General features: G+C 35.6%; 1 protein-coding gene across 1 annotated transcript in view; it reads left to right on the top strand.

Moving 5' to 3' along the window:
• The first annotated feature begins 355 nt into the window (after positions 1-355).
• Positions 356-14196, top strand: part of LOC140138781 (transcription factor 23-like) — a 29892-nt gene continuing 16051 nt past the window's right edge. The window contains exon 1 of the mRNA XM_072160550.1: positions 356-1063. Coding sequence (XP_072016651.1) covers positions 587-1063 — 477 coding nt within the window. The 5' untranslated portion in view covers positions 356-586. The remainder of the gene's footprint in view (positions 1064-14196) is intronic.

Below are 14196 nucleotides of genomic sequence, written 5' to 3' on the forward strand. Positions count from 1 at the left end.
ATCTTTAGAACAGTTTCAGTGATTTCTTGCAAAGGTCTCTTCCACAATTCACTATGTTGACTAACATATAGAAAATAGCAACATATATGACATTTAAAAATAACTGACCACGCCCAATTTCACACGCAGACGACACTACACAGAAATACCAATTTCATACAGACAACAGTCTCTTATACCGACTTCACACTTAACGATGATAAAACATTGTAGAATGCCAACTTAGCTTGAGTGAAAAGTTACACGGCTTCCAACTGTTCGAATCCACGTGACTCATAGCTTCCACGGTGTCGAATTCACCTGGTCTGATGTTATAGGAGTACACTGGAGTAGTATAACCTACTTAACTAGATGTGCTTGCTATTCAGGCCATTACAGATACAAGAATCTCAGAGGTGACATTATATTATCGTCTGCTTGAACAAATGTGCAAATTTGAATTTTTATGCTTCTTAAGGGGTGTGGTACATCTTGTGAACACTTGGACATAAATTATCATCACCAGTGCGCATAATTCATAACTTGACTCTATCATTGATAAAAACTACCACAAAATAAACAGTTTTTCTTGGTCTAACTTTTCATCATGACGAAAACGTGTAAACCAGACAGTGAGAATACACCCAAAGATCCGGTATTAGAACGAGAAGGAAAGAAAACCGGTCCAAAAACAGCACGCAGAGGCAGGAAGAAAGCCGATCCCGCCAAAACTATCGAAGGCAAAGACGGCGAAGTAAAAATCAAAAGAGGCCGCGGAAGACCGTGTTCAAATACCATACCCATAGATCCAAACGACCCAAATGTTCACTGCAATGCTGCCCGGGAACGGTCCCGTGTCAAGACTCTCAGAGACGCCTTTCTCGATCTTCAGAAGTCTCTGCCATCGGTACCACCAGATACTAAGCTTTCAAAGCTAGATGTACTTGTATTGGCTACTACATATATTGCTCATTTGATGAAGAGTTTAGATGGAGCGGAGGAAGCGGGTCCAAATGGAGAAGTTACACAGATTGATCAGCATCAGCATCGGTTGAAGGCCAATGGGTATCTCCATCCAGTGAAGGTAAGGAATAGTGATTTTGCCATCATTTAAAATGGCTAGTGACTCTCGACTCTTTATACTTAAATAACATAACCATAAATCTTAACATTAATCTCTAAAATTGAAAATACACGGTGCGGATTGTACGCTATTCGAATATATAGTAATATTTATCATTTGTCTAGTAGAGTTTAACTAAAAACAACACAAATCCACCGAGTCCTTGTTTAGGATAATAAGGCAATTATCAGGCCTTATTGGCCTTCCTGCTTTTTCCGCCATATATAATTTTGTGTGTATCTTTTGTTGTAAATTGTAATGATATATTTTTTGATGTTTTTGTATAAACAAATGAATGAATGAATGAATAACTTTTGGCAAAATGATTACGGGCATCCAACAAAAAAACGTATTGGTAAATTAATAAAGTTGAAACTTATATTTAACCATGATTTAACATACTTTTTGTACATATAAATAGGCCAGATAAAAAGTCCAATATCGTGAAAGTTGAGTTATTACCATTACTAACTTTTTTTTAGCACCTCTATAAACTTATTGATGTTTAAATCCATAAACTTCAACAGTTATGAACCTTTTACATGTCTATTTTCTTACGTTTTTTATTGTAATTTTCTCCTTATTTTTGCATACACATCAATTTAATTAATATTGCCACTTTGAATCAGGAATCAGATCGTGTCACATACGATATTTGTACACAAGAAAACCATAGTCTATAACATTACATTATAAACGTCGTCAACATTTCATCACAATAAATACCATTCGCACCTCATTTATTATCTATCCCATAACTGTCACCACCACCACTAGCTTCTCTAGCATCCATGCGATCATAATGGTTTCCTATACGCTTTTATGAGTATTGCAAGTATTTCCATGAAGGATTTATGTGATAAGCGTTATTAATACTGTAAGAAATAAAGTATCAACACTTCTACTAAAATATTAGACAATGAATGGAGTGACATGAAATACGGAGTTTATGGGTTATTTTTGCGAAATGTCTGGAAGAACAGTTTTATATTCGTCTTTTTCAGCCCTCTTTACAACATAACTCAAGAACCAGGGCATACAAAAGTATATCAGCGATATTTTAATTCTTCTACACACTCACTATGAAAATAATGTTCAATGTAATTTTTTTTGCCCAAACTCACTACCATTCGTAAGATGCTGTGAACTACCAAATCGCAAAAGTTTAGAATAGTTGCTAACCTTAAAATGTGTGAGAGATTCCAGGTCATGTCTTGGGGTGTATTGATTTAAAATTCAATTGGATTCTAATTCAGTAATATGACTGCAATAATAAAGCAAAATAACTAAAATAATTACGCAAATTGTCTTGAGTAATACTAACAAGCAAAATATGAGCAGTTAAGCACATGAGATATTAAGTAAAATAACTTAAGCAACTATTTGCTGGCTTTTTGACATTCTGGATATGATTTGGAAAGGCTACGCAAAACAATGTTAGACTGGCAGAAAGTATAAAATACTCCGTAATGTGATAGCGAATTAAAACTGCTTCTCAAAGCTATATAGAAATTGATTCACCCATCAGGACTTAGTGAAAACAACACTTATTCGGCGTATTCGCCCACGGTCCAACGATTTCCTGATCGTTCTAAAGGTGAACACATTTTCAGCCTTCAGAATCGCTACCAAGATATGACTCCTAAAGCAAACTCTGTCTACACCAACACTTTTAAAGCCATAATGTACGATCTTATAATATGAAATTGGTTAATTTTTTTCAAACCTGATTTTTTGTTGTATATTTGTAATGTTTACACATGTCCCAACTTACACCTAAATTGGGTTGGGCAAATTTGTTTCCTTTATAGGTTAACAGAGCAAAGTTCGACATAAAGTCATAATTTTTTTTTATTATGACTTTATGTTCTCCCATAGAACTGCATGATAATGGTGGGATTTCTTTCACATGTTATTTCAGCTTTAAATGGACAGCAACTATTCGCGGCAGTTGTTACTAATATCATTATTTCTACATTTTGAATAAAGAATAATACTATTAAATACTATTATTACTATAACATGATCTGACGGAAATCGTACATTAAGGCTTTAAAGCATACATGTCAATCCTTAGGTTGGTATACCATCGGTAATCGGAGGTTCGTTTCCATGAACATCACGATAACCACCAAAAAATAAAATAACAACCACAAAAACTTACAGACAAACAAACAAACAAACAAACAAACAAATGAAAGAAAAACACAATAAAAATAGTTTCCTTGATACAAAAAACATATCAAAAATATCCATATCACTTGCGTGATGAAGCATTATAAATACATGTACGATGAATTTTCCAAATATTACAATCCATGATTTGATACTTATAAAATTCCCGTGTGATTCATTTATGCAATTTCTTCAAATTCTTTAAACTGATACCATTGTCAGTCGGCATATAACATGTTACTTTATAACTTTTTGCAGACCTGAGGTTTTTTATTCATTTGTACATTTCATCCTCATTAAAAACTGCCTTAAGAATTAAAGTCTAGAATCCCTGTTGTGTGTTGTCCTGTGGGTCCTGGATTTGTATTGTTTCAAGTTTTAGGCGATCTCGGTCGTGCTTAAGCTTTTGACTTCATTGAATTCTCTCAGAAGTGTTGATTCTCGTATAAAGAAGTCGTTATGAAACCAAAGACAAAATGTCATATTAAAAATGATGTTGTCTTCAACACTTACATAGCAAATAAATATAATTAAAAAAAATACTTATCGTTACTTATTAAAATTGAATTAAAACTTGAAAGTAGAATTAACTTAATTCATCCAGATAATGTATCTACAATATTAAAAGAACTTCTTTCAGAATGTCGTAGCATTTACGAAAACTAATAATTTAACCACCAACGTTTTCATTTATGTTATAATTTCACTTCATATTCTGAATCAGAAAATAAAAATTATCTGTAAATGTCATATGAAATCTTCTGTGATTTTGACGTGCTAATATAAATCTAAAATCAAAATTTCAAACCAATTTGTACATTTTTCAGCAAAGTTAATCTTAAAATTGACTTTATTATTATTTTCATATTTTTGAGATTCTGTCAGTAGATTGCTACAATAAAATAACAGAGCAAATTCATATGTAAATAAATCATCCTTATTTTCAGCATATCAAATTTGGTTGCCTTCAAATTTTTACTGTTTACCTTTGCCATCACATACGCTTTTAGTGTTCAAGACTTGCATTTCTTAAAAAATGAAACTTAAAACCAATTTATTTATCAGTTTAAATCATACTCTATTAACAAAAATTATTCCAAAGGCGAAGAATAACATTGCCAAACAGTAGCTGGTTAGCACTATACCCCCTGTATACTGTTTCATATATCTCATTTGCAAACTTCTAATTGTGAAGTCACGTATAACAATACGTCAAAGAGAGAACTCAAAAGAGTTGTCCATAGGAGTACTAATTGGGCATTGACCGCAATGTGACGGATCAAGGTTTCTTCATGTACCTGAGGCAACACTCTTCAAGTTCATAGGTGTATTTGAGGGTAATAATCTGAAGAATTGAAAAACGTTAATATTTATATTAAATGGTTAAGTAAGTAAGTTCTTGTTCTCATTCTAGTTTTTCGTTGTCCTCCTTCTTCTTGGTCTTCATTCTTCTACTTCTTCTTTATCAGGACAATGATCGGGATAAAATATAAAACCACTTCGGAGATTGCATAATAATAATAGAATAAAAACAAGATTATAATAAAGCCAAGATTCAACCTCTTTTCTCCATCTCATCGTCATATGCACCTTGATCCTGTCCTCCCCTGTCTTGTTGTTGTTATTGTTGTTGTTCTTTTTCTTCTCCTTCTTCACCGTTGTCTATTCTTTTTAGTTAGACTGTTCTTCCATGTTATTCTTTTCCCTTGTCTTTCTGTTTTCCTCTTCCTTGTCTTCTCATTCGTTTTCTTCATTTGTTCTTTTTGTTCTTGTTCTTTCTTTATAGTCTCTTCTTTTTCTCCATCTTGCTCTACCTCCTCCTCTTCTCTCTTCATCCCTCCGTCTCCTTTTTTTCTCTTCCTCTTCTCATGTTCATTTTCTTCCCCTCCTTCTTTCCACTCCTCCTATTCCTCTTCTTCCTTCTTATCCTTCCTCTAATTCTTTTCTCTAAATTAGTAGGCTACAAGTTGTAAGTTTTGTAGCATTGACCACCATATGTACTTGACATTCAGATGGCTTTGACCACCTTCAGAGTTGGTTAAGTAGCAATTTGCCTAAAACAAAGTAGATCCTTATCAACGCTATGGAGGGTAATAATATTGCTGGAAGGTATCGTAATATTGACTCAAGTGTGTGCGAGCTGGAGTTGTAAGGTTTATTACTAACATCAGGTTCATGTTTAATGCACACGAGAAAGCGTTCTTGCAATATTTACCCCCCGCCAAAAAAAAAAAAACACCCCAAAACAACAACCAACACTTATACTTTATAGTTTTGAGAAGATTGAGTGAACATATTATCACGTGATTAGCTTAATGCCTTCATTATTTTCAATATTTGGATCGGGCATTATCTATATACATGTTCCTTAATGCAAAAGACAGGCTTCAAATTAGAGTAACTGGAAAGAGTTGTGTCTTGTCTCGTACTAGCTACGTAAACTGAAGACCATGATAGGTTAACGACAAAATTAACGCCGTTCAATAAATGCCATTGATAACTTTACAGAGCTACTGGAATTACTACTCTTTATCACTAGCGTGGAAATTTTGCGAAATGTAGGCAAAAACACCAATTTTCCCGGTATCTGGTCATATTGTTTTACTTCATGTGGAATTATTTGGGGGGGGGGGGGGCTGAGCCCCAAGACTAACATTATTTAGGGAGCTGAGGCCCCACAAGCCCGCGGTTCCTGTAAGCTTATGTTTATAGAATTGTAGAGTAACCCTCTATGTTACAACATTATATAATTCGACAATAAGTCACAATAGACTTTCAAAACTGGTCGGATTGTTTGGGGAATCCCTTTATCCTCCCAACGAACTAATCTTTTATTGGTGACATCTCTGCGACTCCCCAGCTCTAAGTTTGGTGCCTCTGGTGTAGGTTCTCTGTAGGTACCCATGTGGGTCCGTTATGATGCTACATTATGATGTTTATTTTATAGAGTCCAAAAGGTCGTGAATTTATGATGTCAGACTTGAGGTATGTTGTGTAATTGAAGTTACGATATTTTGCAAATTTAAGTCAGATTATTAACTCTCTCTACGCAGGTGTTGACTGCAAAATTACACACACACACACAAAATAAATCAGAAATGTAAATATCATGACTATATGTTTATGACTAGTATCAGTGGTTCTTAGGATAGCTCTTGATATTTTGAGAAAATATCTCAAAACTTAAGACATTTCTATGTTGAAGCCTATGGGCAATCCTTTAAGCCTCCAAACGACCTACTCTTCAACAGGGACAACTTTCATCGTAACTTGCATTTGCAATGTTTAAGGAAGCTACCTATATGTTTTGGTGCCTCGGGTGAACCCGTAAAGCGTTCTCTTTTGGAACCCACGTGAGTCCATGAGGCTATATTTTGATGTTTTGTAGAGGTCAAAAGGTCGTGACTTTATGACGTCAGATTTGTAGTATGTAAAATGTTGTATAATTTATAATAATATTGAAATCAGGACTTTCAAATCCTCGGGTTCAAATCAGGTCAAATCCTTTTAGACTCCAAACGAAAAAAAATTGAGCATAAGCTTATGGTACCTGCATTTGCAATGTTTAAGATAAATGCGCTCTATGATAGGTACCCACGTGGGTCCGTAATGGATCTATTGTGATTTACTTTGTTGGGCCAAAAGATCACGAAGTTATGATGTGTGACTCATGTTTTATGCTTAAGCATAAAAGTTAGACCATGGGTCCTTTTCACTCAACTTTACGAAGCTTCGTAAGTTTCGAAATCGTTCGTAACTTACGATTCGTAACTTACGACGAATCGTAAGTTCCATTTCACTAAATTTACTTACGCACGAATAATGGGGATTCACTACAGGAACCCTTCGTAAAGTTACGTCTAGTATTGGTATTCGTATACTTTACGAACGGTTACTTGAGTTACGAAGGGTTACAAGTTTAGTGAAATGGACCCCATATCATACAAACGCACACACCCCTACCCACAGTCCCACACCTACAAACGAATACCTCATACACCCCTTACACGACTAACTGTCCACACCCACACCCATGCAATAATCATACTTACCAGGGCAATCCAACCCTTAGTTACCATGGCTACATCCACTGGAAGCACTATAAACAAACCAATGAATCTAAAATGCTGAGTCCACCCAGTGCCTTTTAGTCTGCCATTGCCTGTGTTTTTCGGTCACGCCTTAGGTCCAATAACCCTGTAGCCTATTATGCAGGTGCGCACATAACGCAATCAGCTTCAGGGCGTCTATTGTTTTAATGATTCATATCAAGTTTTAAAACAAAACAAACCCGTATAGAATAGAAAACAAATATAACAACATTATGCCTTGGGGTTAAGTTTAATCAAACATGGACGTATTTGGGTAAGAAATCAAGTTCAAAGTTCAGTTGAAGGTCGCAGGTGTGTTGGTAAACTTTGTTTCCCCTGTGACCTTAAGTATGGAGATTCTCGTGAGCTCTATGTCTAAGCCTTATTCCATACAGCTGTATTTCAACTGATCAAGAAGAATCTTGAGAGAATTTGTAAAATTTTCTTCGTCATTATATGATAAGTATTTAGCATCATTTAAGGGGTACTACACCCCTGGCCAATTTTTTGCCTATTTTTGCATTTTTCTCAAAAAATATAGTGCATTGGTGACAAGTAAGACATGTATATTATAGGGGCAAGGACTACAACTACTGCACTGAAAATTCAGCAACTCACGGCAAGTAGTTATTGATTTATTGATCAAATATTGGTTTTCCCTCATTTTTGACTGTAACTCCACAACTGTTGTCTGTGCTGAAATAAAATTTCCAGTGCAGTAGTTGTAGTCCTTGCCCCTATAATATTCATATCTCTTGTCACCAATGCGCTACAATTTTAAAGAAAAATGCAAAAATAGGCAAAAATTGGCCAGGGGTGTAGTACCCCCTTAATGATCAATGCTGTAATGATGATGATGCTGCTGATGATGATGCTGATGAGGAGGTGATGAGGATGATGATGATGATGATGATGATGATGATGATGATGATGATGACGACGATGACGATGACGATGATAATGATGATGATGATGATGATGATGATGATGATGATGATGATGACGATGACGATGACGACGATGACGATGACGATGACGATGATAATGATGACAATTTTGTTTCTATTATAATTATTATCATTTGTGTAAGCTCCAATGGGATGTTGATTATTTTTCATGCTGAAATAAAAGAAGATAACTTTGTCCGTCACATTGCGGTCAATGCCCAATTAGTACTTCTATGGACAACTCTTTTGAGTTATCTCTTTGACGTATTGTTATACGTGTCTTCAACAAGTAGAAGTTTACAAACGAAATATCTGCACAGTATACAGGGGTATATGGCTAACTATCTACTGCTTGGCAGTGCTGTTATTATTGGCCTTGGACAAATTTATTAACAGAGTAGGCCTATGATTCAAATCGTTAAACAAATTAGTTTTAAATTTCATTTCTATCTTTCTTTATTTCTAAGAAGTGTCCATAAAATAGAAAAAGAAGACTTTAAAGGCGACGTTGAAGAAGAATTTGAATGGGAATTGGAATAGAATTAGAAGAAAAGTTTGAAGAAAAATTTGAAAAAGAATTTTGAAGACGAAGACAAAGGAAGAAGACGACGACGAAGAAGAAAACGAAGGCAAAGGAGAAGATGAAGTAGAGGAGACAAAGAAGACGCATACAAATAGTGAAGATAACTAAGGAAAAGACAACAAAAAGAGGGGAATGATGGAAGAGGAGTAGAAGAATATAAAGAAGAGTTACCAGTTGCCTTGGGGGAAAAGAACATCCGCAGCAAAAAATACAAAACATTTTCTTAAGTTAACCCCTTGCAGTCAACATGGTCAATCACCTCACAATTCCACACATCTTTGACCTAGTAACGCGTGTTTCAAAAGTATTTTCATTCAACTTGTACAATTGCTATAAATAAAATAAGATGATAATTTCATAACATGGGAGAAGTTTTTAAGTCATGTTAAAGAAGCGGAAATATTTCAATTCTAGCGGGACCTCTAATGAGTTTCCTCGCGCCTTTGCCTGTCAAGTAGATCATTAGTGTGGCGGCTATACGGCCCGAAGTGAACCAAAATGGCTTCAGAATACGGACCATTTAGCATCGTATTAACCCTAACACCTGTTTAGGTTTGCATAGGGCCAGGGTTTAATATGCGTGAAGCATGAACAACCCAGTGGGCACAATCGGGAAAAACTACGTTGTATGGACGTTGTAATAAGATCGGACGTCGGGCAACCAAATTCCAACGTTAACACAAGTAATAATCTAGGACGTCAGTACACCTATTAGTGACGACGTCGCACAAACGTTGTGGTAATGTCGGCCGTAAGACGATCGTCGTACGACTTCAATACAACGTTGAGGCAACACTTCATTGCCGACATCAGTACAACTGACAATAAAGATGTTGCATTAACGTCACCTGTTGACTACCCTGCGACAGTTGTCGTACGACTTCAATATAACGTTGAGGCAACACTTCATTGCCGACATCAGTACAACTGACAATAAAGATGTTGCATTAACGTCACCTGTTGACTACCCTGCGACAGTTGTCGTACGACTTCAATATAACGTTGCGGTAACACTTCAATGACGACATCGGTACACCAATGATTGAAGACGTCGCAACAACGTCTGCCGTACGATGGTTGTCGTATGACCTCAATACTAACGTTGAAGCAACACTTTATTGACGACATCGGTACACCTGCGATAAAGACGTTGTATTAAGGTCACATAATGACTGCCGTGCAATGGTTATTGTACGATCTCAATATAACGTTGAGGTAACACCCCGGGGGTAACACTTCTTTGACGACATCGTCTGCCATACGCTGGTTGTCGTATGACCTCAATACTAACGTTGAAGTACGGTAACACTTCATTGATGACATCGGTACGACCGACGATAAATATGTTGCATTTGACTTATATTGTCTTAAAATGACAGTTTCTTACGCCGAGATTGGGGAAACGTCGTCATGGTCGTCGCACAAACCTTAATATGACGGTCAGAATGCCGTCCGCGATATCGGACCAACGTTGGTAAACAGCATGACAGTTGACAGGCCTACTGTTTCCAAGTCATCGGAATGGTCAAGTTGGTCCAAAATTTTCTATTTACTAGGCGTATTAAAGTGTAACATTAAATAAAGACTATAAAAGCCCACTTGATAAACTAATAATAATAATAATAATGATGAGGATGATGATGATGTTGCAACTCATGATGATGATGATGATGATGTTGATGATGATGATGATGATGATGGTGATGATGATGATGATGATGGTGATGAATATAATGCTTAGTGATAATGTAATATATAAACCTAATAAATATATAATTATATTTATAATAACAATAAAACTTTGGAATTCAATCGTCAGTAAGATTTTTTATTTAAAAAAAAAAAAAATAATAATCAACAAATTTAGTAAATATTATCAATATTTACAGTAAATTTGATCAATATCCTTTAAATAATTCACTTTAGCAGGTTTAGCCATCAAAATATTGCTTATATTAACTTAAAACACTTCATCGAATACGTAAACCGCGTTAGCTCAGTCAGTAGGGCATCAGTCTCATAATCCAAAGGTCATGGGTTCGAATCCCGGAAGGTACATCAAGGTAAGTGTTATGTATAATATTAAGCTAGGAAATTTGCTTCCGTTGTAATATAGACAGTATTAAGTGTAAGACTCTGTGTAAGCAGAGTATATGCTACTAAATAATATTCTTCTTTCTTTTTTTCATGATTTTTCGTCTCTTTGGGGTTACTTGCCAATGGTTGGATCAACGTTGGTTTAACGTTGGTCAATGGATGGATTAATAACATTGGCCCAACATCAACGATATTATGTTAGCCCAACGTCACAAATTACATCTTTATTACTAGGGTTGGGTCAATGTTGGATCGACGTTGGCTAACGTCTGCACAACGCTGAATGTGGACGTCGCACCAACGTTCTATTTTGGCGTCTAAAAAACTTTCATATCCATCCTCCAGGCAATCGTCGTCCAACGTTAGATATTGACGTTGACACAACATAGTAGCAACCAATTGTGCCCACTGGGAACTACGTTGTATATAACTAGAATATTTTGCTTTAATCCACCTGCATCGCGAATTATAAATACGACCGAAATAAGTCATTACTTGATATCGCAATATTAATTGTGTTTTCTACATTTGAAAGCAACTTGAAGGAATAGTGATCCCTAGCATCTTTCTGATTTGAATATTGTATTAATTAGTATATGTTATTGTGTTTATTTGTATTTATTAAGTTCATCTTTGTAACTTTGAACCTAAAAGTGGTCATCCCGAAAGCCTCTGCCAATGAACGAAGACTACGTCACATGTGTCAATGAGCACATTATTAGTTCAACATGTGCGATACGTGATCTGCGCATCGATGATGACGTAATCAAAGTATACTCAGATTTAGCATATCAAGACAAGGTTTATACAGCTTATGAAATAAGGCTGTCTAATCCCTAAATGAATTCTTAATGCTCTGCGTGCTAGCCATGCGCTTCAACGGAAAAAGTTGAAGTTTTGAAATATTTTCCTAAAATATCAAGAGCTATCTTATGAACTACTAAACCAATACTAGGCTTGTTTGTACTCATTTTAATGCATTTTTTCATGTTGATATCAAATATGGTCTTGAAAATTTACATTTATGAAACTGTTGAATTTTTAAAATAATTTTGAAACATGTCGTCTGCAGTTTTCACCCGTGTGAAGAGAGTTAACCATGATAACAATAGCCTAGTTTGGTATGTGCTTATACATAAAGGATACAGCCCAACATTCACGCAATACGAAATATTTGAACCGAGCCACATGTCACCAGATTGGTAAAAGAACGAAGTGACATAAAATAGCAACAAATAAATAGGACATGGCGTGTGAAGATTCAGTTCAATTTACCGATGGATTCCGCTATAGATTTCACCTGTGTTTCACGTGTTTCAAATAGGCAACATTGTAACAACATTACATTCTCTTCAATATCAAGAACATGATTATTACAACTGCTGAAATTTAATTTGTAAAACCCATTTACCCGCTCCTAAACATAGAACATGTATCAATATTTCATGTCAAAAGATTGCATATCCTCACGTATGCAAGAAATTGTTGAACTAGTTATAGAGCCGCGGTTTTCAACTTGTATTTCAAATGTAGGCCTATTTGATGAAGTAATATTCATAATTCGCGATTCAGGTGGGGAAGGCTTAGCATTTTATATTGCTATATGTATTTATAAAGGTGACCGCTTCGCACTCGCCATAGGTGCTATCATATTTATTGAAAATTTCAACTTGGTACCTCGATATACATGATATAAGCTAATTCCCCCTATATATTTCAAAATATGTAACAAATTCAGCTAATAGCGTTTTTAAACGTTATTAGCTGAATTTGTTATACATATTTTGTTAAAAACGTTTTCATTGAAGTTCTGCATACTTAGTTTTTCTAAAGCGGTCTTTACAAGCAGTAACTTTAAACATTTGCCAGTCACAACTAATCACTTTAATGAGTACCATAATTATTATATAAATAATTTCTGCGTTTGTATAAAACTAAAATAAGATGTTAATACGTGCATTGTTAGATGATCTCTTTTGTTGTTGTGACGAACTTTCACATTTTGTAAGAACATGCCTGTCGGAGAAACCGTTGAACAAAGCTGGTTACCTCGATTGTTCTTTTTGTTCTTGACATATTAAGTCCCTTAAAGTATACTAATAGGACCATTTCAAAGCATTTTTCTGATCACTGTGTATTTTATGATAGAAGCAAAGGACAGTAAATAGCGATGCAGGACGTTTATTTTTGCGCAATGCGCTTAAAGTGCCATTACGTTTTCGCGAAAAAAAAATGAGAAAAACAAAACAAACAAAACAAACAAACAACAACAACGAATTAAGAGATTTCTCGCGAAAAATACACACTAAAAAGCCAAAACCTATAGCGAATCACGAATCAAAAGAAGACAAAGTCCAAAATAAGTTCATTGTGGAGTACAGAAAACTAGGGCATTCACCGGGATCTCAAACATGACAATCTCTACGACACAGTTCCTTTACCCCCAATATACTTCCACACTCAAAGAATGACGGGATGTTCTGGATACAAAAATTTATGTTCCATAACTTGAGGTCAAAATTTGAGTGCGCTTGTTCAATGGGGGTCATTGAGCTATGCGTTGGGATTGAGATCATGGCTCACAGTGATTGCGTTAAGCTGAATTTATACTACATCGCTGAACGATTGGGTTTTAGCTAATGAGGTGAATCACCTTTTGTTGCGTTGGGAAAAGCGCGCTACCTTATTGGTCAAATACCAATCGCTTGTCGCTCAGAGATGGAGTATAAATTCAGCTTTATAAGCCAACATATGCCGCTGATGATCAAGAGGAGGCATCGACCTCAATCCATGCCAGGAAATATCAGCTGGGTCTATTACGTACTTCGGGTCAACGTCTCGTCTCATACTGAGCGAATTATGTAGTCAATTTAGCCGGGATGTTTCAGGGGAGCTGAATCTGGTGCAGCTGCGTTGGAGCATGGGTGTTATGTACCGCGGAAAAGAATTAGTTACATTGGTGTGGTTTAGGAGGAGAGTTTTTAACGATGAGATGTTTTTGAATTTATGGATAATTTTTGGTTAATGTGTAATTGATGAATAGTGTTAGAATTTGTCATAATCTGTTTACGGAAATGGATTGAGAACAAATCAGAGATAGTAGCTCTTGACGTCAAGATAAACTTGAAAAAGCGTTTTGTAAATAACTTCGAAAATCGAAAGCCTATAAAGACAACGACTATGACTTTCTTAGCTTATAGC

The sequence above is a fragment of the Amphiura filiformis genome, chromosome 18, assembly GCF_039555335.1.
Source record: "Amphiura filiformis chromosome 18, Afil_fr2py, whole genome shotgun sequence".
NCBI lineage: Eukaryota > Metazoa > Echinodermata > Ophiuroidea > Amphilepidida > Amphiuridae > Amphiura > Amphiura filiformis.